This window comes from Electrophorus electricus, chromosome 3 (genome assembly GCF_013358815.1).
Source record: "Electrophorus electricus isolate fEleEle1 chromosome 3, fEleEle1.pri, whole genome shotgun sequence".
Classification (NCBI taxonomy): domain Eukaryota; kingdom Metazoa; phylum Chordata; class Actinopteri; order Gymnotiformes; family Gymnotidae; genus Electrophorus; species Electrophorus electricus.
Genome location: NC_049537.1, coordinates 2,015,001 through 2,035,000, shown reverse-complemented (window position 1 = coordinate 2,035,000; position 20,000 = coordinate 2,015,001). Strand labels below are relative to the sequence as shown.

Sequence of the window (20,000 nt, the reverse complement as noted above, 5' to 3'; positions counted from 1 at the left end):
TTTAATGGATCACTGTCTTTACTGGTCACTGCCTTTACTGGATCACTGTCTTTATTGGATCACTGACTTTACTGGATCACTGTCTTTCTTTTCTGGATCTCTGTCTTTACTGGATCTCTGTCTTTACTGGACTGTCTTTCTTTACTGGATCTCTGTCTTTACTGGATCTCTGTCTTTACTGGACTGTCTTTCTTTACTGGATCTCTGTCTTTACTGGATCTCTTTCTTTACTGGACTGTCTTTCTTTACTGGATCTTTGTCTTTACTGGACTGTCTTTCTTTACTGGATCTCTGTCTTTCTTTACTGGATCTTGGTCTTTACTGGATCGCTTTCTTTACTGGACTGTCTTTCTTTACTGGATCTCTGTCTTTACTGGATCGCTTTCTTTACTGGACTGTCTTTCTTTACTGGATCTCTGTCTTTACTGGATCTATTTCCTTACTGGACTGTCTTTCTTTACTGGATCTCTGTCTTTACTGGATCTCTTTCTTTACAGGAACTGTCTTTCTTTACTGAATCTCTGTCTTTACTGGATCCCTCTCTTTACTGGACTGTCTTTCTTTACTGGATCTCTGTCTTTACTGGATCTCTGTCTTTACTGGATCTCTACCTTTACTGGACTGTCTTTCGTTACTGGATCTCTGTCTTTACTGGACTGTCTTTCTTTACTGGATCTCTGTCTTTACTGGATCTTTGTCTTTACTGGACAGTCTTTCTTTACTGGATCTCTGTCTTTCTTTACTAGATCTCTGTCTTTACTGGACTGTCTTTCTTTACTGGATCTCTGTCTTTACTGGATCTCTTTCTTTACAGGAACTGTGTTTCTTTACGGGATTTCTGTCTTTACTGGATCTCTGTCTTTACTGGACTGTCTTTCTTTACCGGATCTTTGTCTTTACTAGACTGTCTTTCTTTACTGGATCTCTTTCTTTACAGGAACTGTCTTTCATTATGGGATTTCTGTCTTTACTGGATCTCTGTCTTTACTGGACTGTCTTTCTTTACTGGATCTCTGTTTTTCTGATGGCATCACTACTGATGGAAACACTGAGCCACCCAAGTACTTCAGAACTCAATAAATGACACTGAACAAACTCAAAACATACAATTAATGGAATTATGGCCTTTTAAATGGTCAAAATGTGAAATTTTCTTAACTGGCATGCCAATCAACTGAAGTTACTTAGCCTGTATTTTCAAATGAAGACATGTAATCCCACAAACAGATGAATATTTGCTACATTACAAGTCCTACTAAGGGATGATTTCCAGCCTGAAGCTGTAGGTAGTCATCAGTTTTTAATATTATCAAACAGGAAACAAATATTATCTCCTGAAATGAGAGGACAATATATAATAAAAGTCTCTCTCTCTCCATCTAGTCTCGTCATCTAGCCAAACCCCCACACCCCCCTTTGATAGGTCAGTATCACATAATTTCATTTACTCATGCTTGACTGGTTTTTCTTTTTAAAGTGACAGAAGGAACACCTAACAATGGTACTTGTGTGTGGAAACTATGTGGACTTGTTCAATTTCTTTAGCTTTAATACAGTGAGGCATTTAGATTATATTCCTCAGATATTCGATTTCTCATTTATATGACAGTACGGGACTTTATTACAGGAAAGATAAGAGGAGTAACTGGCCAACTCACTCAGAACAGCACCCACATTTAAGGAAAATGTTACAGATTTTGAACTAACAGTAGAAACCCAAATCTAAAGTATGCCAAACAATTTAGTTGCATTTCTAAAAATAACTCTAAGTGACTGTTCTGATTTTATAATATGCTGAGAAATGTGATGGCCAGGCTAAGTCTTTGTCCACTGGCCTGAAGAAAATCTGTGCTGGGAAATGGTTTCCTGATCTTGGCTCAGACGAGCTCTCTCATGGTGAGGTGGTCAGCTCTGGTGAGTGAGCATGAGAGGAAACACGTGAGGCTTTATGCCCTGGTCTCAGCTCTTTAGGCTGTTCCAGCAGAGGGGTTTCAGCACGAACTTTGACCTTCCAGGGTTTTAGGGTTGTTTTTTTTTAAACAAGTCATAGGCCCAGTAGTAGATGTATATTACACCTCAAATCTACACGTACACGTTGTGTAATACTGCATGGTATTTATAATGCAGTCACACAGTGATGACGGCGAACAGAACAGCACTGCAGGAATGCAGCCAAACTTCTGTTTTTTTCTGATCATTCTGTAAGAGGGAGGCTGGGTTGGGAGGCCATTGTTACATAAAGGAACTGTGTGTACTGTAGAGTAATCGTGACCGTTTATCCCACAGACTCTCTGAAGGAGCTTTTGTCAAGTGTCACTCTCCTGCTCCCTCTCTTTCTCTCTCTCCCTCTCTCTCTCACTCTCTCCCTCCCTCTCTCTCGCACTCTCTCTCTCCCTCCCTCTCTCTCTCACTCTCTCTCTCTCCCTCTCTCTCTCACTCTCTCCCTCCCTCTCTCTCACTCTCTCTCTCCCTCCCTCTCTCTCTCCCTCTCCATCCCTCTCTCCCTCTCTCTCTCACTCTCTCCCTCCCTCTCTCTCGCACTCTCTCTCTCCCTCCCTCTCTCTCTCCCTCTCCATCCCTCTCTCCCTCTCTCTCTCACTCTCTCCCTCCCTCTCTCTCGCACTCTCTCTCTCCCTCCCTCTCTCTCCCTCTCCATCCCTCTCTCCCTCTCTCTCTCACTCTCTCCCTCCCTCTCTCTCACACTCTATCTCTTCCTCCCTCTCTCTCTCCCTCTCCATCCCTCTCTCCCTCTCTCTCACTCTCTCCTTCTCACCCCCCCCCACTCTCTCTCCCTCACTTAGGGCTCTGTGGAAATTTCCTAAACAAGCTGATTAAATCACGCTGAATGGGGAGACGAGGATTCGTTTGTGCTGGGAAGCTCCATGGAGGCGTGTATGAGGTGGGCGTTGAGACGAGGGAATCGGGTGGGCCATTTTTTCTTTCTAACTGCCATCCTGTGTGTTTTCCTTTCCTTTCAAAGTGTCGCCCTGTCTGTTTTTCCTTTTCTTACTTGCAAAAACGAGCCTGGCACAGCGGATAGTGCCAGAGGAAGTCAGGATACTTTCGGAACTAAGCGTTTGTTTTGTCAGGACACTTTAAGACTATGTGCTTGTTTTTAATTGGGTTTTAAAATCAGGCCATGTTTTAACATCAATGGATTTTCTTTTGTAAATCTTTGTCTTCTGAAGACAAAACCAGTGTGCATCAGATATGCTGCAAAGTGACAATGGTCATTATCATATTGTAAAGACATAATTCATAGCACTGATGTATAAAGGCATTGCTGCCTGACGGAGCAGCAGCCACAGGCTGACAAACAGCAGATGAACGTAGACACCAAGTCCAACATAAACACCCAACACAGCGCTGTGTCAGCCTGGCTGGCTCAACGTAGCAAAGCACCATGAAGTCATCAACTCGTCTTCGTCTCTCCACACGCAGAAGAGTTGAGCACTGAAACGTTAGGGTCCTAACTGAGACCTTTGACCTGTTTCAGGCCAGGGACATCTAAAGGTTAGTGAAGTGCATGGTATCGTGTGTTTTTAAGGGCGATGTGTAAATAGAAGCTGCAGCCACAGTCCTTGACATTTCCTGAGTTGGGGCAGAAGGCAATCTTGCCAGTGCACTCACGGCAGAGTGCAGGCTCTCCGAGACAAAGGTGGTGTGAGATCCTAATTCCTTCTGCTTTGTTTACCACCACCAGCTTCAGAGTGCAGCATCGTTCAGAGAGAAGAGGCCCAGAGTGGAAAATTCCAGCATCTGTGCAGAAAGTGTCAGGTAGCAAATAGAGGGTATTCACCTTTGGTTTTCAAGTATGTGGTTTCACCAGTAGTTTCAGAGTGTTGAACCAGTATTCATTATTTGTATGCGGTCACAAAATGACTGAACTCTGGCTGCCAGTAAGCTCAGATATCTTAAAAATTACAGCCAGAGTGATTATTAGATTCCTACCAGCTAAAACGAACACTGTGTAGGCCTGGACATGTGTGTGTTTATACATGTGTGCTTGGATGTATATTTATCTCTTTGTGGGGGCCAAATGTTTTTGTGATAATTAGTAAATGGTAAATTAAACAGCAAAAAAATGAACTTTTTGTTGGTCCTCACTGAAGGAAATTGTCCTTTTTATGTGTTTATTTAAGCTTTTACCTAAAAGGGCAAAATATTTCCTTTAGGTTCCTGACGTAAGAGTTAGGGTTGTAAGTGTAGGTTCTTGATTAATTAGCTACAGAAATACACAGTTCAGTGGAAATACTCTGTAAGTGTGTGTATGTGTGTGTGTGTGTGTGTGTGTGTGTGTGTGTGTGTGTGTGTGTGTGTGTGTGTGTGTGGTGGTGGTGTTGAGGTCAAACTCACCATGTATGCTGCACTTAGTAAATGTGTGTGTGTGTATGTGTGTGTTTATGTGCACGTGTGTGTCTTACAGAGGACACCATTTGGATCAGATGACCTCAGTAGCTGTGGGCCAACTGGCAAACACCACTGACAGATTAGAGGACTGAAGAGCAGGGCAATGCGCTCCAAGCATGACACACACTCAGTAAACAGTAAACACACAAATGTGTTTAATAAGTGGCCTCCGAAATAAACAATCTGCCATTAACACACACGCACACACACCTAATTTAATTCACCCTATGATCATGTACCTCATATATAATAATAGAGTCTACATGAAGACAATTGTTACTTACTGTCTGCTAGTGGCTTGTTGCAGAGTCACTTAAGCCTGGGCCGCAGCTGCAGAGATCTTACATGGGGACAGGTTGCTCTGGTGTCCTCTTCCCAGCATGCTGCCTGCTTTCCCAGCTGCTCAGGTTAAGCATGCGACCTTGACTTCAGCGTCATGTCACTTTGTCCCTAAACACCCCGCCACTGGGTGCACTTAGGGGTCACGTGATGGCTTTCAGATGCACAGAAACTTCTCATTAGTTAACGCGACTCTTTGAGGTGGCCCTGTGATGTTAACAGAAACAGCAGCCGCAGCAACACTGATAATACACTTTCAAATGTCTCAAACTCGCCTGAGACATGGCAGCAAACACTTACACCGTTCACGCACACACACGGAGGAGGACAGCACATGGCACTTTAGCCCCCAACCTCATCAGGTTCTTCACACGGTGTCTGTGCCTCCTTGAACTCGGACCAGCATGGTCAACTGGCAAGGCAATCTTGCTTTATTTGTCAAGTAAAGCTGTCTCCTGATGGTGGTGCTTAATGTACTTAAATTAGAATTCTCTTTTGCAGAACCATAAAGATATTTGTAATCCTGGTGACAGACACTGCTTGCAGCTCAGGGACAGGCTGATGAAGGAGACAGAGGTTTAAATAGATTCCTGAGTTATACTAGCAGAAAGTCTTCTTCCAAGTGCCAGCAAGCTGAATGGGTAATGGGAACCAGTGTGCTTGACCCAGATAGCTTACGTAACAACCGGCGTTTACCCCCCCCTATCATCCCTCCATAGCACAACATACACATTGTCTGGGTTCTTCCAGCTGCCATGGCAACCAGGCTTCTCACACACACACCCAACCCTAAGCTTTCCTCCAAACCCTGTTGTCCAGGAATCCTTTTAATTCTGTTGAGATCCCATGTTGTGTGCGTGCATGTGTGCGTGCGTGTGTATATGTGTCTGTGTCTGTGTGTGTGTGTGTGTGTGTGTGTGTGTGTGTGTGTGTGTGTGTGTGTGTGTGTGTGTGTGTGTGTATATGGCTGTGGATAAAGATGCAATAAAGGGAAGCATTTGATTATCATCATATATCATCTCACAGTCATCACTTCCATAACACTGTAGCCTTTAGCCACCAACTGCCCATTGGAAGGGAGGGGCAATAGGCAGATCAGTGGGCGGAGCAGTGGGCGGAACAGGCACCAGACTGTCCTGGTGCATTCAGTTCCAAAATGTTCTGAGACTTGTTATGGTTCTTTCTGTGCTCACCAGATCAGAGGACACCCTAGAACTGTGCCAGCCTGCCCTCTTTAACCCACCTTTTAATCGGGTTCATTTGGACTTGTTCAGACAGAAGGCTGCAATGATGGAACACAGATAGGGTCCTGGGTTGAGGAGAGAAGGTCAGAGGTCATGAGGTCAGACGTCATGCCAGTTGAGACATGAAGTGGCTGTACATTCTTTACTGCTGGTTAAATCTTGACGCTGGAGGCTATAACGTAACATCAACCTCACAGACAGCCCCCTACCCCCACCTGCTGTGTGAGTTGTGGGTGATGAGGGTGGGGATATTTGAATCTCTCGTTTGTAATAGATTCATATTACAGTCCGATTAATAGCCCTGACTCATCTTCAGTATTTATGAAGCCTAGTTTTTTGTGTGTGTGTCTTTCTCCCTCCGGTGTTTAATTACGAGGATTCAGAGTGATTTTAGAAGCTCTGTTATGTTTGTTTGTTGCGGGTAAGTGTGTCAGGAGTCTTTCACCTCTAATTGGCGTCCTTCCTTTGAGAAAAGTGTGTTTTTAGTTCATACCAGAATGCCATTCATGGTTAGTTAGATTTTGTGGGAGCTAAACCATATACACCAGTTTGTTAGACATTTGGTTCGTCTCTCAGGCCACTTCCATTTTTCATCTTTGATGAAGACTCTACCCTGCTGCTCTATTCTCTGCATGTATATGGTAGTGTAACATATGGAGCTAATAATACACAGACCAGATTATTAGTATCCATCTGTAGTTTTTCAATAGCTGTATGTTGCTTTATTGAAAAGAATGCGCAGCCAGCTTGTTGGGTTGTAATGACACTGGCCTAATTTAAGCTCTGGTACGTCCTGTCCAGTTTCTCCATAATGTCCTGTGTTTGTGGTTTATGGTACCTACTTTAGAGCTGGTGAAGGTTCAGGGAGCAGAAGGTTCAGGGCAGCTACATTTGACTCCTTTCACATTATACAGCTTCCCCACAGATCTCCGAAGAGTACGTCCTTACAACGGCGTTTTGTGGCAGCTGCGCTATACAGCCATCCTGGGGGGCTTTGGTGGCTAGATCTGGGTCTGTGGGGGGGCACAGCCACGACCATGCAGTTACCGCATGTTAAATTCCACCTCAGCAATGTGACTGACCTCCTCCTGCCCTCGTGTACTGAGGGTTGGGACAGAACACACGTACACACATGTACACAGACCCCCCCCCCCCCACACACACACACACGCACACAAGCCAAAACAACAGGTCAGACCACTCTATCTACTTCCTGCCGTGGAATGGAATGGGTCCCACATGTGATATTTACCAGAAAGATGTCTGAACTGAAGGGTTAATATTTCGGGTCGGCGGAGTCGCCGTTGGGTGTAATTGATCGCACGTGGCATTTCAGCCAAGTCCAAGCTGTATTGAGTTCCGGCACGAGAACATAGCATAGTCTGAGTTTCCTCTGTTCTACATGTCAGCACCAAAAAGCCCAGGAAATGAGATAAACTGTTGGTAATGTAGGCCTACATTAAAACTCCTTTTTGTGTACCAGAGGCAGTGATGTTGTAATTATGTAATTCCATGTCTTAAATGTGCATTATGCCATTATGTCTTAATGTCATTTAATGTATGTCTTAATGTCATTTAAGGTCTGAATGTCATTTAATGTATGTTGTAAAATCTCAAATTGTACAAGCCACCATGTCTTACCATAGCTCAGGTCAATGTTGTGAAATTTATTTGACAGTTCAGTGAATAATGTATTCATGCCCAATCTTAAAATATAAAAATGTAGCTTGTATTACAACCAATAGTGGATGCTTTGGAAGAAAAAGCAAAATATATATATTTTTAAATGATGATATAATAACATTGCATAAAGCACGTTTGAAAAATGTCACTGGGGGAATTTTGTTAGAAAATTGGCTTCCAATTTATTTGTCTTGACCATATCAGTCCCAGCAGTATGATTCTTTGATTTGATGGCGTCCTACTGAAACACTGTGTGTGTCTCTGGGCTCAGAACACAAAGCCTGTTTAAAATGCCTTCCACTGTTTACCGTTCAACCTCATGTGTCAAAGTGTGTGTGTGTGTGTGTGCTGGTTCATAAAGTACCAGCTGGGAATGCAACATGGAAGAGCAGGTTTCAGATTAAAGTCATTCACTTTCTTCTAACACATGAATCCCAGAGAAGTGATGAAAGGGTGATTTTATGGCAAGCTTTACTCTGAATGGTGCAATGTTTGTAGATCATAAAACCAGTCCAGACGGGGACACCCCGGACATCCTGTCACTTGCCACCAAGTGACCAGAGAGACAGAGTAAGTCATATTTTCCAATATTTTCTAAATTTAATATCTAATATTTTCAAATTCCACTTCATATACCACCAGGTATACTAGCACCTAGCTGATGAGATTAAGTCCAAAATCTTCACACTGCATGTGACTGCCATAACTTCTCTTATGTAACATTTTATACATTGTTATCTTTGTTTAGTTTAAAGGTTTTACTGGAAAGTTTAAATTATAGATGGTGCATGTTTCCAGAGCTGCAGGTTTTCCGGTTTCACACACACACACACACGCACTGATGCACGCATGCACACACAGCTGTCAAAAACTGCCCATCTCTACTAACACTTCAGTCCAAAATGACAACAAAAAAATGTGCCAAAGCAACACATTTGGGAAAAATACAAATGTTTTAATGTTGGTGATTGTTAAAAAAGTCAAGCAGCTTATTCTGTAATAAAATCAGACTGTAGGAGTTTAGAAAACTAAGCCTTTCATTAGGCAATAATAGGAATGATGAGGGAGTCAAATAAACTTTAGATTTCACCAGTGCATGTGTATCTTGTAAGAGCTAGGTTACAAGCCAGTAATCTAATTCCAAAACTGGAGTAGAATGTGGTAACTTCACTCTTATTACAATAATGTGTCATTGTCATTACGAGGCATAAAACTCGTAATCAGTTAATAAAAACCATGGTAGATGCATTTAGTCCAACAGAGGGCCACAAGTTACAGGTACAAAAATAACTAGGTGCTAGTTTTACAAGTGGTGCAGTATTCTTGTGTCTACCCTCTATTGCTCTACATCTTATCCAGCCAATGGAAGTAAAGGACTTATTAAAACAAAAACAAACTTGCAGTATGAACTCTAAAACCTTCGTGACCAACTGACCCAACATTTTGTTTTTTTGTTTTGTTTTTTCCCCTGGAAGAGTTCTATCTAGTCTCTCTCTTATATAACATTGACCAATCAACTACATACAAATTTTAAGTACAACCACACAAATTACAGTACGAACAAAATGCATACTGCAACCCCCGTAAGGACTGGCCCATTAGAGGCAGTGAGGTGGGCGGGGCTTCCTGGCCCCCAGTTCAGTTGTATTCCACAGGCTCCTCCCCTTCTTCGCTCAGGAGACACGTGCGAATAATGGCTTCCGTCACGGCGTACGGGTCGCAGTTGGCCGACGGCCGGCGGTCTTCGAAGTAGCCTCGCTTGTCTTGGCCCACAGAACGTGGGATGCGGATGCTAGCACCACGGTTAGCGACGCCAGCGGAGAACTCGTGGATGTTGGAGGTCTCGTGGTGGCCGGTCAGGCGTCTGGCGTTGTCCCGACCGCCTTTGGGATCGTAGACGCGAATGTGGTAATGATGCCTCTTGCCGAGCTTCTCGATCGCTTCCTCTATGTGCCTGCAGTCAGAGAAGAACCAGGTTGTGATCAGCTGAAAATTTCTACTTGAGATTCCTTTAACAGCAGTAGGACAGAGAGAAGGTGCCAGGTGGAGAACTGGGAGAAAGACCGTCCCTCCTTATTTAACTTCAACTTCCCATATAGCCCATATTCCCAACTTCTCTCTTCTGTTCTGCACGATGAAGCGTTCACAGCCATCCTCCCCCTCGTCCACATTCCCTAGACCCACTCAACTCCTACACCAATCTCGTGACGCTAGAAATTCCCAGACGTCTGCCGCAAAGCAGGAGTCCTCTCCACCCAGACGCAAGTTCTTACAATCTTACAAGCGTTCTCTCTTAAACAGAAGGCACCAGCCGGTAAAGCAATCATCTGTTTTCCCAGTCGTACCTCAGACCCCCTTCCTCTCGCATCTGCTTGGTGCTGAAGTTAGTGTGACACCCGGCGCCGTTCCAGTTTCCTGAGATGGGCTTGGGGTCGAACGAGACGACCACACCAAAGTCTTCACACACCCTATGCAGGATGAAGCGAGCGATCCAAAGATGGTCTCCCATGCTGATGCCTTCACACGGACCCACCTGGAACTCCCACTGTGGAATGGGAGGAGAAGCAGTGTCACACACACCTTTCAAGTGTAATTACACTGTCGTCACTGTTTACTTTTAAAAACACAAATGTTTACCTGTGCAGGCATAACTTCAGCATTGGTGCCACAGATCTCAACCCCAGCATACAGACAGGCCCTGTAATGGGCCTCCACGATGTCTCTTCCATAGGCTTTATCTGCTCCAACGCCACAGTAGTACGGACCTTTTCCAAAAGCAAACACCAGTATGAACCAGTATGTCCAGTATGAACATTCACACAGTAATCTGGAGTCAGGAAGATCAGACAGGCTTTTACTGGGGGGATAAATGTCTGTTGGTAAACTCGTTTACCTTGTGGTCCAGGAAAGCCGTTTGAGGGCCAACCAAAAGGATGACCGTCTGTGCCGAGAATCGTATACTCCTGCTCCATGCCGAACCACGGATGCTGGTTTTCCACCATGTCCATGACCTTCCTACATGTCTGACGGAGGTTTGTTTCTGATTCAGGAAGAAGAGAAATTCTGGTCATTAGGAGATCTTCTTATCTCCTCCTTACACATTGCCTCCATTTAACTACCCCAGATGTGATGTTAAAGTGGTAGAAAATCGTTATTAAAATCTTCCTAGTTCTTGCCTGCAGGTTTGCGGTTGTATTTAAACACTTCACACAGAACCAGCTTGTTGGGGTCCTTTCTAAACGGATCTCGGAAAATGGCCTTGGGGAGGAGGTACATGTCACTGTTGGAGCCTTCAGACTGGTAAGTACTTGAGCCATCAAAATTCCACTCTGGGAGATCTGTGAAGAAGCACTCATGAGCAACACAATAAGTACAATTCCCAGGAGGTCAATCTCACTTAAAGACGACACCCTTCTCCATTGTTAGCCGTGTGGAGGCGGTCTAGCTCTGTATTTTGTCAAGGCGTGCTTAGCTAGCTAGACAGTTAAAGTAGATAACATTAGCCAATTGACACAGGACAGTCACCTCAGAGTAAAGAAAGTGCACCAAGTTAAAAACACCCAGGCAGTCATGTGAATACAGCTTATATTAAAAACATACCTTCGATGGTTTTAGGTTCCGAATCCAGAGTCCTCGTCTTGCAGCGCAGCCCTTCCCCTGTCCCGTCAATCCAGATGTACATGGCCTGGACCTTGTCTCCCTGAGGGAGCTCCAAGTACTGCTGTTTCACACTTTTACTGAGTCTGGCGCTAGACGAAGTGGCCATTTTGCTTGGCTAGAAGAAACCTGAGAAAGGACACCGAACTTTTTTAGATTGAGATTTAGATTTAGATTTTAGTTTTTAGATTTTACTATCTTTTGCTAACTTAACAATGCCTGAATTTAAGAATTAGTCATTTAGTTTTTTTTAAGTTACCGGAGACCAACAACATAGAAAGACAATCTGTCCTGAATTTACCCTGCCACACACAAACGGCACAATCACAGGTAATAACTTAACTAACGCCATGTAAATATATATCTTTATACCCTAGGGGTTAAGGTAGTTATCTGAATATATATCTGAATATATATCTTTATACCCTAGGGGTTAAGGTAGTTATCTGAATATATATCTAAATATATATCTTTATACCCTAGGGGTTAAGGTAGTTATCTGAATATATATCTGAATATATATCTTTATACCCTAGGGGTTAAGGTAGTTATCTGAATATATATCTAAATATATATCTTTATACCCTAGGGGTTAAGGTAGTTATCTGAATATATATCTAAATATATATCTTTATACCCTAGGGGTTAAGGTAGTTATCTGAATATATATCTGAATATATATCTTTATACCCTAGGGGTTAAGGTAGTTATCTGAATATATATCTGAATATATATCTTTATACCCTAGGGGTTAAGGTAGTTATCTGAATATATATCTAAATATATATCTTTATACCCTAGGGGTTAAGGTAGTTATCTGAATATATATCTGAATATATATCTTTATACCCTAGGGGTTAAGGTAGTTATCTGAATATATATATATATATATATATCTTTATAATTTGACCCCGATTAGCAGAATAGAGCTCAGCCACTAATCATACTAGAGAACTGCTCATGTGCAGTGGGGCTGAGGTGACTACACTAGGTTAGTTAGTTACGATTATTAGCTAAGAAAGGACAGGAATGAGATAGGAATAGGCGTATGGATAGGGATAGGGATAGGAATAGGATAGGAATACGATAGGACAGAAATAGGAGCTACCTTACCACTATTGCTTCACAATAGTTCCTAGCCGGTGATGCAATAGACAAAGGAAATTGCGGCGGTGTAGCTACTATGCATTATAGTTACATTATAGTTGCATTATAGTTACATATGGTCACACTATAGTTACATATAGTTACATTATAGTTATATATGGTTTAGCCAGCGCCAAAAGAATTTAATTTAGAAAAGTCCAGTCACCCAGCCCTTGTGTTGGTTAGGACATAACGACCGGAGGGAAATAGAAGCAGAATCTAGGGTTGAAAATAGCTCAAAGCCTAGCGAACCTAGAGGTACTGTGATCCTGTAATGATTAATACAAAGGTCAGTGTAGTACAGTATTAAAAATGAAGATCCATACCTTTAAGGATAAATAATTACTCCGTCCAGCTGTTTTCAGATTAAACGACGTATATTTTTTCTCATTCTCTTGTGAAGCGTTGAGGCGACCGGCTGAACTTTTAAAGTACTCCATAACATAGACCCGCTTGTGATTGGACGAGCAGAAGCTTGGATCTAAACATTCCGTTTGTGATTGGACGAACAGGTACATGCATGTAAATGTGCTGCTGTGGATTGGAGGAGCAGAAACGCGCATGTAAATGAAACATACCCAGTTTGGGATTTGGTTGAGCAGACACGTGATCGTACTCTGGGACGGCAAGAGAAGGGAAGCAACCCATTGAAGAGCGCTCGCGTTTTTTAGAAACAGCATTTGTGTGTGTGTGTGTGTGTGTGTGTGTGTGTTGTGTGTGTGTGTGTGTGTGTGTGTGTGTGTGTGTGTGTGTGTGTGTGTGTGTGTGTGTGTGTGTGTGTGTGTGTGATATACGACGGCGTGTTAAATACTTTGCACATTTTAACATGAAGTTTGGGACAAGATTTTTTTGTCACCTAAAGACGTTTTTCAATCGCGTGTCAATGTTAGTGCTGAGGGTATGATGATCCCTGGTGGCCACTCAAGGAAAAACAACGTTTCCCCGGGTCGATTTCTAGAGTAAAAACGTTATATTTAGAAACTAGCAAATGAACAATGGATTCAAGGTTTCATTTGTAAACATTTCGTGACCATAAACAAGGCTGTCTTGAATTATTAAAAAAAGGGGGTTCTAAACTTTATGCAGGCTAACGCAAATCAGTTACACTTTATTCAGAATAACTAGTTGGCATTATTAACCAGTGTATTACTATAGATACAAAGAAGATTTTAGTGCTACTTGAAAGATGAATGTTTATCATTTTTAAAGCATAATGATGGGAGTCACTGTTTGTCTTTATTTTTCTTTGTTTTGTTTTTTTTTTTAAAGATATTTGGCCAGCTCCCTCATGCCTGCTCAGGTACTTCAGTGCCTCCATCATCATTATAAATGTGTGTTATTACAGTATAGAGGTAGCTTTTATGCAACCTGTTAGTCCTTATGCTTCAGACTGAAGCACATCCATTAGAGTGGTTTCTCACCTTGGTCTGTCAGAAAAAAAAGATTCAAACATACAAATAATATACAATTCTAAGTGAATTCTAATGCTCAGTTTTTTGCACCCATGCCCTATTTTCTTTGATTCATTTCTGGCTCAGGGATGTCTACTAAATTGCCCTGATTATAGAACTTTCTATAAGCCCTATCTGTGGTGCACAGAGAACTGTGCATTTCAATTAGACTGTAATTTTTTATTAGTAACTGTTACATTATTAAAAAATGAAGGGAGTTTAGATAAGAACCTGATTTGGCCTTTTTGATTCAGATTATGCGTTCCTGCTGGACTGTGCATTCACATTGTCTGAAACAGTCTCCAGACTGGGGACGAATTCCCTCAATTCAGCTCTAATTTGCATTCCACATTACTAACTAAGTGCAGAATTTCAGCTTGTTGGCTGTACTGGCAGAACTGGTGCAGATGATGTGAAAATGAACCCAATCCTTCTTACATTCTAGAGTGTGTACAGCATGATTCAAACCGATTAAATATAAAGAACAAAATGTAACATTTAAGGTTTGGGGCTGTACTCATTTGTGTAGATGCTTTTAAGGTTACGTGTGTGATAACAGAGGAGTTATTAGTGCTCTGTGTGCATGTGTTTGTATGTTTGCTTGCATGTGCATGTGTGTTCATGTTGAGTGTGAAAGCAGATAATGATGCTCAGGAGCAATTCTCAGGATGAACCACGTCTCCTCAGTATTGAACACCTGCAGGGCATCGCACAACTTCAGGACATCACACACGTGCAGGAGAGATCAGGAGTACACACCTTCAGGACATCACACACCTGCAGGAGAGATCAGGATTGCACACCTTCAGGACATCACACACCTGCAGGAGAGATCAGGAGTAGACACCTTCAGGACGTCGCACACCTGCAGGAGAGATCAGGAGTGCACACCTTCAGGACATCACACACCTGCAAGAGAGATCAGGAGTACACACCTTCAGGACGTCGCACACCTGCAGGAGAGATCAGAAGTACACACCTTCAGGACGGCACACACCTGCAGGAGAGATCAGGAGTACACACCTTCAGGACGGCACACATCTGCAGGAGAGATCAGGAGTACACACCTTCAGGACATCACACACCTGCAGGAGAGATCAGGAGTAGACACCTTCAGGACGGCACACACCTGCAGGAGAGATCAGGAGTACACACCTTCAGGACGGCACACACCTGCAGGAGAGATCAGGAGTACACACCTTCAGGACGGCACACATCTGCAGGAGAGATCAGGAGTAGACACCTTCAGGGCGTCACACACCTGCAGGAGAGATCAGGAGTAGACACCTTCAGGACGGCACACACCTGCAGGAGAGATCAGGAGTACACACCTTCAGGACGGCACACACCTGCAGGAGAGATCAAGAGTAGACACCTTCAGGGCGTCACACACCTGCAGGAGAGATCAGGAGTAGACACCTTCAGGACGTCGTACACCTGCAGGAGAGATCAGAAGTACACACCTTCAGGACATGTGCAGAGTCTTTGCTGCCCGTACCATAGGGAGACGTCACCATGGCAGGCCAAAAATGTGACGTGGAGGTGCATGTGATGAGTAACCATAGCGACCTCTGGTGTTCCAGGGATGAGGAACTCTGATAGCCAGAAGTGCACATATCTGCCGCTTGCCTGACAGCTGTAAACAAATGACCTTAGTTTCATTTGTGCAAAGACGCAGGTTGACCCCCAAATGGCTGATTTTGCGTTACTCATAAAAATATCACCTATTGGTAAAAGAGCAACTTTCCTGTTTTCACACAGCAGAAAGAGAAAAATATATATTAAAATAACACCAGTAGTGGAGTTACAATCACTAACAGTGATTGTAACAGGAAACAAATGTTGCTGTCATTTATTGTCTGAACAAACATAAATATGAAATTTATGAAGGAATTTATTTAGGAAATGCAAAAATATACATTAATACATTACAACTCTCCAAAGCTAGGTAGCCTAAAAGACTAAAACAACAGGAAGTCAAGGACTGGCAGGGAGATACGTGCCATGTATTTTGCACTGTTAGGTGTTTACACAGAGGATGTCCCTCTGAACACTGTCAGGTGTTTACACAGAGGATGTCCCTCTGAACACTGTCAGGTGTTTACACAGAGGATGTCCCTCTGAACACTGTCAGGTGTTTACACAGAGGATGTCCCTCTGAACACTGTCAGGTGTTTACACAGAGGATGTCCCTCTGAACACTGTCAGGTGTTTACACAGAGGATGTCCCTCTGAACACTGCCAGGTGTTTACACAGAGGATGTCCCTCTGAACACTGTCAGGTGTTTACACAGAGGATGTCCCTCTGAACACTGTCAGGTGTTTACACAGAGGATGTCCCTCTGAACACTGTCAGGTGTTTACACAGAGGATGTCCCTCTGAACACTGTCAGGTGTTTACACAGAGGATGTCCCTCTGAACAGTGACTGTCAATGTCAACACTAGAAACTGTTCAATGATGGAAACAAATTTGTCACTGTATATAAATGCATTTGTCAGGCTCGGTAGGCAGAAGAGGTGTTGAATGCAGGTAGAAATAATGTTTACTATAACAACAAAGGGATGATCCAGAAATAAAGTGTCAGAAACCCACCTGGTATAGAAAACAACAGAGAAGTGGCTTGGAAACACTAAAGACAGGCAGAGAGATACTTTGCAAAGAACAAGATAAACGGAGTGTTTAAGTATACAGACACATTAGGGCCAACAAGAATGGGCACGCACAGGAGGATTATGGGGAATGTAGTCTTCAGGAGGCAGGCTGGCGGCGTGACAGCATCTGGTCTTAGCCAATCAGATTAATTGTTCAATTTAGTTTGGTAGTTTTAGCAAAGTAAAAAGTTAAATACTAGTGATAAAAATGAGAACTGCAATATACAAGTTATACATCAAGTTAAATTTTTGATTCTATTATATTCAAATTCAGTTATATTCAAATTGAACCCTATTCAAGCTAATTAAACAACTTAAACAGATAGGCCTCTAGACCATGTCATTTTTCTCTTTGGGACACTTCGTAAATGTTGTTCGTACCTAAGAGAAAATTCTTAACATGAGGAAAACTGGTGATTGAGGCAAATCGTTCGCACAAGCAATTTAAGATCGGACTCTTGCACGAGAGGACTTCTTGCATGAGAGCTATTCTTTCAGAGACATCTCGGTCCTTTCAGTCACATGACTGACTGGGCATAACCCAAATGGACTGTGGAACGTGGCATCTTCAGGGAGTCATTAACTCAAATACTGAGCTGGAGGTGCCAGTTTCTGCCCTGTTCCCAAACATCACGCTGGAACGGAAACTTGTCTTGTAGTGGTAATGGTGGGATCATGGAAACAAGCATAATTCCCCACAAATAGAAATGGAATTATGACATCACTGATGGTCATAGCACAGGAATCGGATAAATGGAATAGGTAGGATTATGTAAAATATGTACGTTATGTAGTGCAAGTACAATATGTATCATGCAGAATATGTAGGTTATGCAGCATATTAAAGGAGGGGATGGTTTGTAAAAGCTTTAAGAAGCAACCAAACATACTGACATGAACATGAAAGGGTTTTTTAAACTTTTATTTTCACTGAGCCTGCACACTATATGTGCAGACTTTTATTACAATATTGGTCTCTGTGACACCAATATAACGGAAAGTCACAACATGCCAACAAGCACTCTATTTAACCAGGTGTAATTGTTTTTAAAGTATTCATATTAAGATATTTACATTAGATGTTTATATTTAGTTTAGGGAGCACAGTTTTTTTTTTTCGAAAAAGCCCTGAACCATGTCCCTTTAACTGTTCATCAAGGTGTATTTAGTATATCACCGCAACTCTATGTGACCATTAATGAAACGTTGTTAATAAGAAAATACGTGCAGTAGTTTTTAATTGTAAATCTGTTCTTGTAAAGTGTTCTAATAAATAATGACTTTTAATAAAGTGGCTGGTGAGTGTATTTTAAGGTGAACTGGGAAATAATTACAATATTGTGAGTGAAACATTCACTTTTAATTTTGAGCTGAATGTACACCTGCTGCTCTTTGCATTTGTAGAATATGTAGAATATGTAGAATATATAGTTTATGTAGAATATGTGGAATATATAGTTTATGTAGAATATGTAGAATATATAGTTTATGTAGAATATATAGTTTATGTAGAATATGTGGAATATATAGTTTATGTAGAATATGTAGAATATATAGTTTATGTAGAATATGTAGAATATATAGTTTATGTAGAATATGTAGGTTATGTAGCATATTAAAGGAGGGATTGGCTTGTAAAAGCTTTAAGAAGCAACCAAACATACTGACATGAACATGAAAGGGTTTTTTTAACTTTCACTTTCAGTGATCCTTTACAATCTTTCATTTACTGACTTTCATTACAATATTGGTCTCCATGATACCAATATAACTGAAAGTCACAACATTCCAACAAGCACTCTATTTAACAAATTGTGATTGTATTTAAAGTATACATTTTACATTTACATTTACGGTTTTTGTGCAGACTCTCTTATCCAGAGCGACTTACAAAAGCGCTTTGTCATCTACTCATATATATATCCTAACCAGTACAGCAGGTTACAGTACAAGATACCAATGAGCTAGAATACTGTAGAAATACAGGGATCAATGCTGATGACTAGAAATACAAAATACATAAGGTCTATCTCAGACAATAAGTGTAATAAACAATAAGTACTAGAGTTTGTTAGTCAACATCAGTGTAATAAACAATACCCAATAGGAGCAGGGTCAGTGGTCATTTAAATATTCCACAAACAGATGGGTCTTCAGTCTGCGTTTGAAGATTGCAAGGGATTCTGTTGTCCGGACAGCAAGTGGAAGTTCATTCTACCATCTGGGAGCCAGGACAGGACAGAAAATAGTCTCCATAGTTGTCTTCCTTGAGACTTGATGCATGGCGTTTCAAACTGAGTAGTATTTGAGGTTTGAAGTACTCTAGGTATGGATCGGGCTTTGACCATTGACCTCATGTATGGAGGGGCTGGTTCATTTTTGGCTTTGTAGGTGAGCATCAAGACCAATGAAGGGAGCGCAGCAGTGGAGTAACGTGTGAACTTCGGAAGATTGAAGACCAGTCGTGCTGCTGCATTCTGGACAAGTTGTAGAGGTCTGATGGCTCTTAGAGGAAGACTAGCGAGTAGCGAGTTGCAGTAGTCTAGCTTTGATATCACAAGAGACTGCACAAGCACCTGGAAAGCTTCATGCAAGATAAAGGGACGAATCCTTCGTATGTTACAATGGAGAAATCTGCAAGACCGGGTTGTAGAACTTGGAAAATTTGAACGCATTTCTTCAATTAACCTACAGTTAATCCTATAGAAGCTGCGCACTAATATTCAAATAAAACTTTTTGAAAAGTGCGTGCAACTGCTGCCATCTGGCGGCCAGAGTATGACATAGCAGAAGGGGACGTCGATAAATCAGGCCTTGAGCGGTGCTACAGCTAATTATAAATTAATTTTAAATTAATTCCATTTGTTAGAGCTTCTCTTGTGTCACCCGCTATTCTCAGTTACCTGGAAACAACTGAAACACATAAAATGTATGTAAAAGCAACAACTACTGAATTATGTTATATTTCTGGATTTGTTTTATTGTCAGGAGAAATTAGCTTCGCGCATAGTCAAAGGTTGTATTAGGGTATAAGATGGTGGATATGGCCATTAACTTGACTGACATGCAAGCAGACCACGAGGGAATCTGTTTGTCTATTTGTGTTTTTGTCTGTCTATCTTTGTTTATCTGTTTTTGTTTATCTGTCTGTTTATTAATGTTTATATATCTGTTTGTTTACCTGTGTGTTTGTAGGTTTTTGTCTGTCAGTTGGTGTTTGTGTCCATCTATGTTCATCTGCCTGTCTGTGTATATCTGTCTATCTTTTTGTTGAGTTGTCTGTGTTTATCTGTCTGTCTGTCTGTGTTTGTCTGTCTGTCTGTCTGTCTGTCTGTCTGTCTGTCTGTCTGTGTCTGTCTGTATGTGTTTGTCTGTGTTTATCTGTCTGTCTGTCTGTGTTTGTCTGTCTTTGTTTAT

General features: G+C 41.9%; 2 protein-coding genes and 2 long non-coding RNA genes across 4 annotated transcripts in view; 2 read left to right on the top strand and 2 right to left on the bottom strand.

Annotated features, from left to right (window-relative positions):
- The window catches only part of LOC113589338, a 5,590-nt gene extending 902 nt beyond the window's left edge, over positions 1-4,688 (top strand). Inside the window, exons 2-4 of the long non-coding RNA XR_003411965.2 lie at positions 2,802-2,899; positions 3,704-3,777; positions 4,427-4,688. This is a non-coding gene — a long non-coding RNA (uncharacterized LOC113589338). The remainder of the gene's footprint in view (positions 1-2,801; positions 2,900-3,703; positions 3,778-4,426) is intronic.
- The window catches only part of LOC113589337, a 12,578-nt gene extending 6,926 nt beyond the window's left edge, over positions 1-5,652 (bottom strand). Inside the window, exon 1 of the long non-coding RNA XR_003411964.2 lies at positions 4,695-5,652. This is a non-coding gene — a long non-coding RNA (uncharacterized LOC113589337). The remainder of the gene's footprint in view (positions 1-4,694) is intronic.
- A 2,958-nt stretch (positions 5,653-8,610) lies between these two features.
- glulb (glutamate-ammonia ligase (glutamine synthase) b) lies at positions 8,611-12,908 on the bottom strand. Its single transcript, XM_035524204.1, has 7 exons — positions 12,806-12,908; positions 11,277-11,462; positions 10,853-11,014; positions 10,570-10,716; positions 10,314-10,441; positions 10,022-10,221; positions 8,611-9,630 (listed from the first exon to the last, which is right to left on the bottom strand). The coding sequence occupies exons 2-7, from the start codon at positions 11,440-11,442 to the stop codon at positions 9,315-9,317; spliced, it is 1,119 nt and encodes a 372-aa protein (XP_035380097.1). The 5' UTR covers positions 11,443-11,462; positions 12,806-12,908; the 3' UTR covers positions 8,611-9,314.
- Positions 12,754-15,962, top strand: LOC118241024. The gene is made up of 4 exons (XM_035524016.1): positions 12,754-12,782; positions 12,927-12,991; positions 13,749-13,779; positions 14,618-15,962. The coding sequence occupies exons 1-4, from the start codon at positions 12,754-12,756 to the stop codon at positions 15,480-15,482; spliced, it is 990 nt and encodes a 329-aa protein (XP_035379909.1). The 3' UTR covers positions 15,483-15,962.
- Positions 15,963-20,000: the final 4,038 nt, after the last annotated feature.